Source organism: Lissotriton vulgaris, chromosome 10 (assembly GCF_964263255.1).
Source record: "Lissotriton vulgaris chromosome 10, aLisVul1.2, whole genome shotgun sequence".
Taxonomy (NCBI): domain Eukaryota; kingdom Metazoa; phylum Chordata; class Amphibia; order Caudata; family Salamandridae; genus Lissotriton; species Lissotriton vulgaris.
In genome coordinates, this window is record NC_141698.1 from 162,710,180 (window position 1) to 162,724,361 (window position 14,182).

A 14,182-nucleotide genomic window follows, 5' to 3' on the forward strand; every position below is an offset into this window, starting at 1 on the left:
CTACGCTTTGAACATCAATACTCCAACGCTAACCAGCTAAGACTATAATAAAAAAATACTCCTAACTCTTGAACGCAACTATTTTCGTCCGTAAATAAGCCAAAATAAACGCGATGCTAACCAACGAAGCAAAAGTCTTTAAACTTTTTTAACAAAACAAATAAAATGACATTTGTAAAAGGAATATCTAAATAACAACAGCAAAGCTTTCTCCTCTCAATACTCAAAATCAAAAATACCAAATCATTTATAAACCTACTCAAAGCCAAACATACCAATTATTAACCAAGATATCAAAGGACTTATCTGTGCTTGAGCAGCAACAAAAGAGGAAGATGGCTGTCTGTTCTATGATTATATGTGTGTTCAATGTTCTAGAGTTTATATGTGTTCTAATTCTAGTGTTTGTTGCTGCTGTGTTTGAGGGCAATAAAAGGTACATTGCATAATATTAGCTTCCGGGCCTTGCCATACAATTCAGTTCATGAGGGTCAGCATCCAGATATTGCCCATCATCAATGTGATAAACATGAAAAATGGTCCTAGACCTATATTTTGTATTGAAAGCAAATCAATTATTTGAAAAATACTGGTAAACAGGAATTAATCCTAAACAAAGGAAGAAAAATGTTCTTGTCTATACATAAATATACAAAGCACCCACCAAATGTTCCAAAAGATGTTCTGTGCGAACATCAACATTTATTGGAATATTTACAGTTGCATAAAAATACTTTATACATAAATCAAGAAAAAAGTACTGCCAGGCGCAATAGCAAGGTGCAAGAAAAAATGCTCGTGAAAAAGAGAAGATTAATGAAAGAATTTAAACAATTCACATAAAAAAGTAAGGTACAATTCCTTATAACCGAAACCTGACCCAAACAATTAAATCAAAAAACTATATCTTATTCCAGAGACAGAATATAATGAACAGGGAAGGGCAGGGAATGGATTCAGGTTTCAAAAATTGGGGTGGAAGGATGTCGATGTTTCGACCCTGGCGCATTGGTGGGTGGGTTAACACCTCAGCTACGGGTCTTCATCAGGACAAGGACGGACAAGGGAACCTGGGGTAAAACGAATAGATCATCAGATCAAAAGTTCTATATGAATAAAAAAAAGTTCAAAAGGCCCAATAAATAAGTAGGGTACATTACCTAAATTGTAAAAAAAGGCAGCACTGCAGATGGATGAGTCACCTAAGGATAGACAAGAACAATGGACTTAGTGCCAAGATTAAATATTGGCACTAGACAACTTTGTGGAATGCTCATTTATGATATTGAGAGAAAAAAGAAGAAGAAGCACTCGCCAATCAATGATGTGCTCCACCAGTAAAAGATGTCTACACTGGGTGACCTCAGGTCTATCAATTACGAGGTTTGTCTTGAAAGAAACTCAATTCATAGAGCTACAATATAAAATGGGTAATATGAGTCCTATGTACATACCACACAAATAGTTAGTGTACAAGAATGCCCCGGTCCAGATATAACGAACTCACCACATGAGTGTATTAATTTGAAAGGCACTCATAAGTTGATTGTGCAACAGGCAAAGCGAATCTCCCCGTCAGTTCTAGGGAAATATGCATACAAACATATAAGAATGGTTTTAACCAGTGGGTCTTAACAATTAAAATGCCACACTGGCGAGCATGTCCCTGATCATGCATACCCTTTAGAATCGATCGAAGAGGCAGCACATAAATGGGGTAACCACAGATAGACAGCCGAAGTGTTCTTGGCGAGGTACCTCGTTAAGCTCTAAAAACATAATGTAGAACGCTCCATTAGTTCAAAAACGGCGTTCAAGGGTACACTCATTGTCCTCAAAGAACGTTGGAATAGAATATATATTTATGTCACCATAAAGCCTACCTCTAAATATTCAGTAGGTGGGTTTCCTTCGTATTCACAAAGTGCCAAAGGTAGACAACCGAGGTGTATGGCGTTCTTGGCGAGGTACCTCGTTAGGCTCTACAAACGGAAAATGTAAAGCGCCCCATTACATTGGCACATTGGCACTATAAATATATATTCTATTCCGACGTTCTTTGAGGACAATGAGTGTACCCTTGAACGCCGTTTTTGAACTAATGGAGCGTTCTACATTATCTGTTTTTAGAGCTTAACGAGGTACCTCGCCAAGAACCCCTTACACTTCGGCTGTCTATCTGTGGTTACCCCATTTATGTGCTGCCTCTTCGATCAATTCTATAAGGTATGCATATTTGTGTGGTATGTACATAGGACTCATATTACCCATTTTATATTGTAGCTCTTTGAATTGAGTTTCTTTCAAGACAAACCTCGTCAATGATAGACCTGAGGTGTCCCAGTGTAGATATCTTTTACTGGTGGAGCACATCATTGATTGGTGAGTGCTTCTTCTTCTTTTCTCTCTCATTATTATAAATGAGCATTCCACAAAGTTGTCTAGTGCCAATATTTAATCTTGGCACTAAGTCCATTGTTCTTGTCTATCCTTAGGTGGCTCATCCATCTGTAGTGCTGCCTTTTTTACGATTTAGGTAATGTACCCTACTCATTTATTGGGCCTTTTTGAACTTTTTTTTATTCATATAGAACTTTTGATCTGATGATCTATTCGTTTTACCCCAGGTTCCCTTGTCCGTCCTTGTCCTGATGAAGACCCGTAGCTGAGGTGTTAACCCACCCACCAATGCGCCAGGGTCGAAACGTCGACATCCTTCCACCCAAATTTTTGAAACCTGAATCCATTCCCTGCCCTTCCCTGTTCCTTATATTCTATCTCTGGAATAAGATATTGTTTTTTGATTTAATTGTTTGGGTCAGGTTTCGGTTATAAGGAATTGTACCTTACTTTTTTATGTGAATTGTTTAAATTCTTTCATTAATCTCTTTTTCACGAGCACTTTTTCTTGCACCTTGCTATTGCGCCTGGCAGTACTTTTTTCTTGATTTATGTATAAAGTATTTTTATGCAACTGGAAATATTCAAATAAATGTTGATGTTCGCATAGAACATCTTTTGGAACATTTGATGGGTGCTTTGTATATATATATATGTATAGACAAGAACATTTTTCTTCCTTTGTTTAGGATTAATTCCTGTTTACCAGTAGTTTTTCAAATAATTGATTTGCTTTCAATACAAAATATAGGTCTAGGACCATTTTTCATGTTTATCATTTGATACCCAGGTCCTTTGACTGTGTTGGGTGATACCCCATTTTCTTAATCATCATCAATGTGGGCAAGGTAATGCCCAGACGTGAGTACCTTGCTCGCTGTGCCACTGGATTCAAGATAGCCTGGCTGATGCCCTGAAACCGGTCCCAGGATGCTTGTTTCCGGTCCAGGGAGGATCTGGCCTTGCAGTTCGGGCTGGACTGTTCTCATGAGGAGTAGGGTCAAGACTGATTTGCATGTGAGACAGATAGACACACACACACACAAACACACACACACACTCTCTCTCTCTCTCTCTCTCTCTCTTTATTTCTTATTGCAATACAATACAATATTTACAATTTTCAAAGTTACAGTTATAACTTTTATTTATATGTTCTGCCCTGTCCAAAAAATACTATAAGTCACAGAGTTTGGAAAATAGTGCTATGAAATCAGTTGCCACACACCATAAATTATACCTTGGGCCTTCTACATGCAAACTCTAAAATTCTACCAATTGTATTCTTCATGGGCAATTCTTCTTCAACTAATTGTCTAGACCCAGCAACATTTCTCAGTCAACAGTGAGTCTCATGTCCCCTTCTTCAAAACACTTTTTAATACATCCTACTCAGAGTATCATGATCCAAACTCACTGAATCATGCAATGCCATAGCAATATCTGTGCTAAAGGGAAAACTAACCTTGCCACTTTTTTCCCAACCAACTAATGATCCATTGCCAACACATTTTCCACATCTGTTTTTTGCCCACATAATTCAGAAGGAGAACAATTGTCAAAATCATTGGAAAATAGTTTTTAGGTTTCAGCATGACAATGAATCCACCTTGCTCACTACTAGAGAAGAAATCCTTATTGCCTTAGATGTGACTAACCAACACTCCATTACTTACTAGCCCTGTAGATTGTATTAGATGCCATAAATAAAGACGTCTTAAACTGACCTACCAATCTTTTTACTATCAACGGTCCTGCCCATATCTGGGTTTTAAATATTTCCTTAAACATTAGATTCAGGTGGCAGAAATTTGGTGACTACTTGTCCACTATCAATAATCTTGATTATTTAGGCATAGATGCATCAAGCGAAATTGCGATCGCAATCGCTGCGAAACTGCGATTTCGATTGCAAATACCACTTCCACAATGCATCAAGTTGAAAAGCAACAATTTGCGAATTCGCGAAACAAAGAATCGCTAAACCCGTCCAAACCCCCAGTGCAATTCCTTAAAAGCGATTCCCCACATAATCTGCAAATTAGATAGCAAATTCACAGTCAAATAGCGAATTTGCAAACAAATCGCTATCCACATGCATCAGAAATCGCAAATAGCGAAAACACCATAATTCGCAATATACGAGTCGCAATTTAAGGAGAAGCCAAACCAGATGGTAACCATGAAGTCAAATTGGCAACATCAAAAAAATGTAGGAAATAACAAACAGGTGTTGGCTAAATCAAACACACTTAAAGAGACTCATTAGGAGCATGAGGAAAGTCACAATGGCAGGTCTATACATTGTGGCAAGGCGGCTGAGGCTCCAGGCTGCAGCCCAGAACAGACGCAGGATCCATGAACACATCTTCAAGCTGCGGATTACACTACTGAGACAGACTGAAGAAGAGATCTACTCCAAATACAGGCTCAATGGGCCAATGATTAAGAAGCTCATCAGAGACCATGACCCCCTGATGCAGCACCCAACACGGAGGACCAATGCCGTGCCCACCCATGTCCAGGTCCTGTACTGCCTGCACCTCCTGGCCTCTGGCAGCTTCCAGGGGATAGTCGCAGTTGCAGGGGGTATATCCCAGAGTACACTTTCATGCTGCCTACAGAGTTTCCTGGATGCCATGCTGAGCCGGATACATCACTACATTACCTTCCCAACAACCCAACAGGACTTAATGCAAACTAAACTGGACTTCTATCCTACTGCCCATTTCCCCCATGTAAGTGGCTGCATCGACTGCACCCACATGCACATCTGTCCACCCGCAGAGACCGAATATATGTACCGGAACCGCAAGTCATATAACTCCCTCAACATTCAGGTGGTCTGCAATGCGAAGACCATCATTGCAGACATTGTGGCACAATACCCAAGGAGCACGCATGATTCGTTTATCTTCCAGCACAGCGGCATACACACCCGCTTGGCCAGGGGTGATTTTGGCGAGGGACATCTCCTAGGTAAGTACACATGCCCACATACAGTATGTTAAGACCATGCTGCTGCGCATTACAGGCACTGACCCTCTGCTCCACCTTTCAGGTGACAGCGCCAACGCCCTTCGTGAATACCTCCTCACCCCATACCTCAACCCAGCAACACCACAGGAACGGAGGTACAATGTTGCGCATATACACACCAGAAATTTGATAGAGCGAACATTTGGCATGTTAAAGAGTAGATTCCGCATCCTCCACAAGACTGGCGGGGCCCTCAAATACCGGCCCGAGGTCTGCTGCTGCATCGTGGCTGTGTGCACCATGCTTCACAATATTGCCACCAAGCGGAGGATACCTGTTGAGGTGTCTGGTAGTGACTCGGAGGGGGACAACCTGCCACCTGCACATGTGCATGATGCACACGGGGGGAATCCTGCTGAAGGTCACAGGTGCCGCACGCACTTCACACAGAACTATTTCTAGTGCATCCATACCCATCACACAACACTGCACTCATGCAAGCCACATAAAAGATTGACATGAGGATGATTTGTTATCAAAATAAAGCTTGTGTTGATTTCACACAGTCTCAATGAGCTTCCATCAGCAACAAATAAGGGTACTGCATTTAAACAAGGTCATGTAACCTGAGTTGGTGTGAATGGTTGCCTCACCACGGCACAGCCTGAAATGTAATAGAACTAGCGCCTCCTGCTGCGCGCAACCTGTCCCCTCTCACCCTTCACGTTAGGCTGGTTCTGTCGGGATGCAGTGTTGGGCCCGGCACAGCACCTCCTGTCTGTTTGCACCGGCACAGACAGGCTGCTGAGGCTAGATGCCTCTTCGCTGGCATCATTCCCCCCCCCCCTTGCATTGCTATGGTCTGCCGCCTGTTGGTGCTCCACAGCGTTGGTGACCTGCTCCAGGGCCCTCGCTACGTCAGCACAGCATTGGACCATCTAGATTTGCATGGCCAATGATCTTCTCAAGAGCTAGGATGTGGCGTTTCCGATCAGGTGATTTGAACGGGTGTAGGCTGACAGCCATGTGAGCAGCTGCCTGTGGCGTCTGACGTCCTGCTGAGCTACCATCAGCTGGTTGCTCTCCCTCACCGCTGTGGTCAGTTCCTGCACACTCTCTGTGAGGAGACTGATGTTGCGTGCTGTTTTGTATCGCTGCAGCTGCATTGCTGCCATGTGCTGCACCTGTTTGCGGTGTACATGCAGCACCTGAGCCTCAATGCCCAGGCCCACGTTGTGTGCGTGTTGCTCCATGGCTGCTGTGGTGGGCACGGAGCGCTGCTGCCTTGACCTGCTGCTGGCGTGGGCCCGCACACTTGCTGTGGTTTGTGTCTGCCTCCTGAGTGGGGGTAGGGTCTGCTCCACTTCCTTATGTGCCGAGACGTAATGTTGTGCTCCGGCTGTAGCTGCAGGGGTGCCTCTCCCCCTCCATCTCTTCAGGTGTCTCCACGATGTGGAGGATGTCACTGTTGGAAGTGTCCGTATCCGCAGCACCTGTGATGTGGATGAGTGCATGATTACTGGTATGATTAAGGCACCTGGGATGTTGCAACATGCATGCAGGCTCGCTATTGGTTAATGCCTGCATTCCCTGGCTGGCTTTAGGGATCTGTGCATCTTTACTAATCTGCCTGTGTTTGGCTATCAAGGCACCTTTACACACTACAGGTTCCACAATGCATTTGGGCGTTTAGGAGGAGCAGGGACTGGAATACTGTGCTCACAAATATGGATTGCACTGGGGGCATGGGCATTTTTAGGGTACAGGGTTTCAGTAGAATGCCTCTTACCTTGAGATTGTTGTGTGGTGTGGGAGGTGTCCAGTTGTGTGACGCGCACGCAGGCTTCAGGGTGTATGGTGTCCTCCACTAGGTCCTCCATGGGGGTGTTTTCAGGCACTGTGGAGTGTCCCCCTCCCGTAGCCAATCTCTCCCCCAGTCTCTCAGCTAATTACTCCTTGGCACGGCCTCTGAGGTCATCTCACCTCTTTCTTTAAATCATTGATGGACCGGTGGGTGACTCCCACCGCGTTCACCTTTGCCTTGTTGCGCACCCAGATGCGCCTCTTGGTTGCCTCGGACACCTTCCGGGTCAACTTCCCGAACAGTTGGTCATGGTCCCTGCTCACTCCTTCAATGAGGTACTCAAGTTCTTTCTCACTGAACTTGATTTTGCGCTTGCGGGCTTTTTCACTTGGTCCTGCAGCTTCCTGGGACATTGTGGTGTGATTTCCACTCCTGTATGGGCACTGCAGGGTGTGGCTCCTGGAGCTCAGTTCTATGCCTCCTCCTGTATCCAGCTCTGTGCTCTGAATGACGCATGGAGCAGGCTGTTTCCTGGTAGTGATGTCATCATTGTGCTCGAAATGCGACTTCACGTTTTTGCGATCTCGCAATGTGTGAGATCGCTATTAGCGAAATCAGTATTTGCGATTTCGCAATTAGGGTGTTGGAAACAGCCGGTTTTGCGATTTTTGAAGGATTTCTGAGAAGTCGCATTTGGAGATTGCGGCAGGGTGCGAATCGCAAATATTTAGCAATTTTGATGTTGCATTCCATTCTGCGAATTCTTAATAGCGATTCGTTATGTTTCACTATTTGGAATTCACAGAATGGATGCTTGATGCATCTATAGGTTAGTTCCCAAGGCTAATCCATGGATTTCCTCTGTTTCAACACCAACCTGAAACCACTGAGGTCATCCAAAATGCAGGTTAACATTCAGTGCTATGCCGATGGCTTTCAGCTTTGTATTCGACTTAACACGTCTACCTCATGTGCTACCTCAGTCTCTAACCCATGTGGCTCAGTAACTTGTTTCCCTACATATATTTGTATGCATGCAAAAGAATTATCTTAAAACCATTTAATTGAAAATGGAGATCATTAACATCAGCATACCCAACATATTGTTGCTTTTCACGTGCCCCTTTTTCTGTTAGCTAAGCTCCCAAACAAAACAATATGGGTAACAAATATTGGCTTTATTTCTGACACATGGTTATCAGGTACTGAACAGATCAATGGTGTAATCAAACAAGCTAACTTCAAAAGTAAGTAGGCGTAAGTCCCAATACCAGATCTGTTATCCAGGCACCATTTGATCCAAGCACCGGCATCTCCACATTTGGTTATTGCACCTCTTAATATCACCCTCTTGTCAATCATCCTACTAAGTGGTTCAAAACTGAGAAGCCCAACTAATTTTCTGAATCAAAGTATCAGACCATATTCACACACCACTGCAAACTCCATGTAAAAGAAAGGATTTATTTCAACACTCGCAATGGTCCACAAAGATATTTGGGATTTAGATCACTGATGTTTTCAAGCACTCTGCACTATATCTCATTGGTCATTTCCAAATGTAGTGAGACAGTCTAGTGCTGTATGAAAGCAAGCAACAATGATAATACTACGAACTAATGACCTTTCTCATATTTTTGGGACCTTCAAGCTTTCTAATTCTGCCCTGTTCTGAGAACATTACATTATTTGTTCTGCCCTACAGGGACTAATCCTGTTCCACAATCACCCCACAGAACCTCCCATTGGCACAATTTCCACTCTTCCATGTCTGGCATTGTCACATGTCACACTGTAGTACGAAGAACCCACAAACTTTGTTAAGATACCTTCAATGCAGCTCTTATTCTACCAACAAAAGAGGAGCGAAGAGGCTCAGAAACATCCCTTTCAGTTCAATTGGTCTCTTCACTTTCAAGTATTCAAGCGTTGCCCCACTGCTTTTAAGCAATGGGAAGCAGAAACAAAATGATAATAACTTTCCCTTATTATCGTTTCAGGCTGCTCCTGCTGCTTTGCGGGCGGGTGAGTGGTCGGGGTTGCTTTGCTCTTGGAGCAGGGCAGGGGAGGAGTGGTTTGCTCACTCCTAAGTGCACAATTACTGTTTGGACGGCCCTCTCGGGCCAACCAAACCAGTCATTCGCACTTTCCCCTTCTCCATGCAGGCTGCATTACAGCCTGCATGGAGAACATGCCCACCCCTACAGCTCAGACCAATCGCAGCGCTGCATTGCAGTTTTGTGATTGGCTTAGGGGAGGGAGCCTGGCTGCCTGCTTCCCTTTCCTCTCAGAGACAGATTTGAGGGTATAAGGAAGGGTTTTTAGTAAGGTTCTAGAAAAGGGCGCACAGCTGGGTATTAACAAAATATTAACTCGTTAGTTCCTGTCAGAGACAGAGGCAGGAGAGCAGAAGCAGAGAAGACACTGGAACCGACTACCACCCGCAAGCCATGCCGGCCCCCACTGTTTCTATATATATGACCCTTTTGCACAGAAGAAGGGGTTTAAGTATTGACGAAATATGATGCCACCTTCAAAGCCCAGCTATTAGTCCAGCAGCACCAGTTTGTACCAGTTGCAGGCGAAACAGGATTTTCTCATATGCTGCAAGATATATCGAGTTCCTGTAGTACAGATAAGACTGAATGAGTGTGTTGGCTGCAGTGGCATGTAGGTGAATGTTCAAGGAAGGGCAAGAGCAGGGCACGTCTGGGGAATGAAAAGGAACCCAGGCAACAATGCCCGTTCCGTTTATCTCTCTCTTTCCATCAACCCTTTCTCTCACTCTCCTTCTCTACTCTCTCTCTTACCCCTCTTCTCTTCTTTAAAATCCTCTTTTCGCCCTCTCTTTCTCTGTTTCTTGAAGCCACCTTGTGCCTGCTGTAAATACCTCAGTGAGTTGGGAAAGTGACGGTGGCACCAGGAGTGGGCCTGGACTTTCACAACCGGCCTCCATGGTCTCCATCCCATCAGGGAAATGCCTGGTGGATTAAAAGACCTGTCAGGTCATGGGGAAGAATCTTTTCAGAATTTTGAGCGGACATGACAAACTTATGCGGGCGGAACATTGTCTCATAACTGCTCACTAGACGCATCTTCCCAGGTGATGGTGGTACCTGTTGTCAGTAGGACCACTGTTTCTTCTGGTGTGAAATTGAACTGAATTGTTTCTGCTTTCAAGTACTTTTTGGAGTGCTCTTTCTTAGTAACAGGATGTACGGGTTACTTTGTTGCATGTTTTTTGAACAATGGTTTCCATTTTCTGCAAAAATATTTTCTTTCAGTAGTTGTAATTGGTACAACACAACCAGTATTTCATAATAAGTTTAAAAAAACATTTATGAGTATAGTAAGCATGTGGCGGGCTGTACTGCGTTCCACCAGGGTGGCAGAGGGGTGGATCCGTGGCCTTGGCAGACTTCTGCTTGCCGTATATAGAGTCCTGTCCCAGGCAGGGGGAGAATTCTGTACCTCCAGAAGAGCTTCTGCCACGGTAGCTTCTTCAGAGGCACTGAAGATTTGCTGTGCACATGCCATGTTAAATGAGACCACACAGCAAATAATTTAGTTTTTTTTTAAAAAAACTCCCAAAGCAGGAGTTATATTTAATTAATAATAAGTGTCCCTCTCATGCTGGGGGTTTTCCTTTGAGTGTGGTGGTCATTTGTTTGATTTCTTTTGCGGGACCACCAGTCTTTCCCTGGCAGCCTAAGTCCCAAATATGCAAATAATATGTTAGAACATGTGCCCTTAAGGGAAACAGCCTCTACAACGAAGCCGTTTCCACGAAAACCTTAACCACGCATGCATTACAACGCATGCGTGGTTACCACGAAAGCCTTTACCACGCATACCTTTACTACGAGGTACGTAGTAAAGGCATGTGTAGTAAAGGCTAACATTAAAAAGGGGGCTTGGGGGGGTCTCCCCCCCCCAAAAAAGAAACTCACCTAAAGTCACTCAGCGTCATTTAAGAGGAAACGGAAAGAAACTTCCGCTTCCTCTTAACGACGTACGACGTCACCACGAACAAAGAGAGGAAAAGGTTCTACGTTGAAATAGCATTCCGTTGTAACGCATGCGTGGTAAAGGCATGCGTTGCAACGGAATTCGTTGTAATAACATACAACCGCCCTTAATAGGACGGATAGCCTGAGGTACTTTGACCAATGACCCAACGTCAACTGGGCTACCAGTCCAAGGTTTTCACAAGCGAAGCCTGTGGAGGCTCTGCCAACAGAAACATGGCATTCCCCGGCTCTAAACAAAGCAAGAGAACGGTGAGCTTGACAGGCAGGGCACTCTAGTGAGTTTATGCAGAGGTTGGTATCCCCTAGAAACCTAATATTGCCCTCAGTTTTTATTAATTGAACATAAAGTAAAAAGTCACATTCAGCACAAAAGAGTGTTTCGCAGATTCCCTTACAGCAACATTGATTATTTTGCAGAGACTTTTTCAGATATCAAATGCACTGTCACAAACAATCCCGTACACCGTCTTTTTGATAGACCCTCTCATGCAGACTTTCTCTTCCTCTTACACAAGCATGTTCTCAACAACTAATGTCTCAAGATCACTTCTTCTCTCCTGGTCAACAGACCGCCTTAGATGGGGACTGTACTGGAGACTGTTTGTTGCTATGTGGTACCTTTGCATTCCTTTTGCCCAGAAGCAGTACTCTTGACAACACCACACACCATAATGGCCCTGCTTTCCCAAGTGCTTAAATTGGAAATATATTTGCTCTAGTACTGCTTATCTCAGAGTACCTGTATGCTACTGAGAAATCTGGGACTCTTCAATTAAAAGTATTGAACCCCCACGTCACCTTTTAAATAAACACGCTGACGGAAAAAGTTAGTATATTTTTTTAAGAGGAAGCAGGGGGTGACATCTGTTATAGCCCGCCGTAGAGGGCTATACCGGCTATTAAAGGCCCTCTCCAGCGTTAAAGGCCCCGAGCCGAAGGCGAGGGCCTTTAACAAGGGAGAGGGACTTTAATAGCGGTATAGCCCATCTACGAAGGAATATAAGGCTATTAGAACATTCTGTCACTAGAGGGCAGAATGTTCTAACAAAAAAAAACAAATCCCTATGGGAGCCTGAGGGGATTGGAATCCCCTCACGTTCCCTGAAGCCTTTGTTCACAGCCAGAGCTGTGAACAAAGAAACATTGGATATTGGAGCTCCAGGTTTATACCAGCCATTATAAGCCCAGAGCACTCCATTGTTTTCAATGGAGCTCCCAACATTCCAATGTTCTAATTTAAATTGAAGCATCGCAGACACCGTAAGAACGCCAAAGATGAAAATGTTTACAGTGCAGATTGTTGTTAGGATATAACACTACTGCTGATTGAGTTTTGTGAGTTTGTCAGTGACTCAAAAGCTCTATATTACTGGCCTTGTGCCCACCAGCCTTTTGTGTGCTGAGTTGTGAGATCACTGTGGAATCAGGTTGAATACGAAACTCACATAAGCATTATTAAAAATCATGGCAGAATGGAAATGATGTACTGGAGGTTACACTTAATACTTTCTCCTTCAACTGTATCACTCCAGTCGCCCTCTGACACTGTAAACATCGAGGACAAATATTTTAAAATATGCTTACTGAGTATTCTTTTGTTTTTTGTTGTAGAGTACGATATAGAGCAACTCAAGCTGCCAGAAGGAATAAAAACTGACAAGGCACCAGTAAGTAACTTGTTTGCTATTTGTATTTCGGTCTAAATCAGACAAATGAATATCCATTTAAATGTTAGAAATAACTACTTTGCATGGTAAGAAATTAATCAATGTTATTCTTAACAAAAAGGCTGAAGACTCCAGTGACATCAGAAGATAACATTATAAGAAACCATTCAAAAGCTTTAAATCAGACATTATACTATATTTCCCATAGGGTGGCGGACGATACATCGCATTTACATTGCTAACCCCTGGGCAGGGAATAACAAAGTGAAGTATATTATAAGGGTATTATTTTATTGCAACTGCAGACCTCTGGATATTGCTCCCCATAATGTTTATTTAGTTGCCTAGGGAACAATCCTCTGTAGGGAAGTTTTAGTGGTGAAATATGGGTCATTGCTTTCAAAAGAACACACATCCGAAATAACTTAAATCGTTAAATTGCCATCTTCAATTAAATAACAAGGAGTGTCCCGAGTGTAAAGTATGGAATTCATCTCATAATTTTCCTACAACTTAAGCAAAAAGTTACGTTTCAATACTACCCACATATTTACAGTAGGCTGTAAAGCCAAACCGGCTCTTATTAGGTTTGGCTTAACGGTTGGCAAATCGTTAGGAGAGAAGTGAAGGGACTCACATTTTCGAGGCTTCCTGAATGGAAAAGGAGAGGTATGTAAGCAGCTTGGCAAGTGGAGTGTAGCTTTTGCACCATTCTCATGTAGTGTCAACTGTTTTTCTTTAGATTTTGACATTTACTATGGTAACCCCTCTGTATGTCACTGCGTTACCTGATAACAGAAGTCCGCTGCGGAATGTAGCGCGTATGTGGGTCTTGCTTCCTATTGCGTTACAATGTATTGCAGATGGCCCTTTGCCTCTGTAGGGAAACTTAACCACACCTAATGAAAATGTTTCTGAGCCAGGAGCCACGTAACTCCGTCTTTTCCCATTACAAATTCAGAATATGAGATTTTTACTGCACGCCTTTAATACCTACTACTGCATAGGAGAATTTATTGGAGGAAGTAAATGCTACTTCCTATTTCGACAATCTCAAAATTGAAGCCATACTCTCCTAATGCTTAGCTCTGCCCCTGTGAAGAAAATAGGGAGAACAAGGCTCTCTCTCCCAGTCCATCCCTGAGGAGCCCTATTGTGCTGTAGGTGGCCAGTCTCAGTTCTCAACGCCCACCTGTGCCCAGTGTGCACACATGATAGAGAAAGGAACAAGCCAATTTACCAGTGCATCATTCTGTTCCTATCTATATATATATATATATATATATATATATATATAAAAA

General features: G+C 43.3%; 1 protein-coding gene across 1 annotated transcript in view; it reads left to right on the forward strand.

Annotated features, from left to right (window-relative positions):
- The window catches only part of IQCK (IQ motif containing K), a 647,452-nt gene that overhangs the window by 5,616 nt on the left and 627,654 nt on the right, over window positions 1–14,182 (forward strand). The window contains exon 2 of the mRNA XM_086940789.1: window positions 12,826–12,881. Coding sequence (XP_086796915.1) covers window positions 12,826–12,881 — 56 coding nt within the window. The remainder of the gene's footprint in view (window positions 1–12,825; window positions 12,882–14,182) is intronic.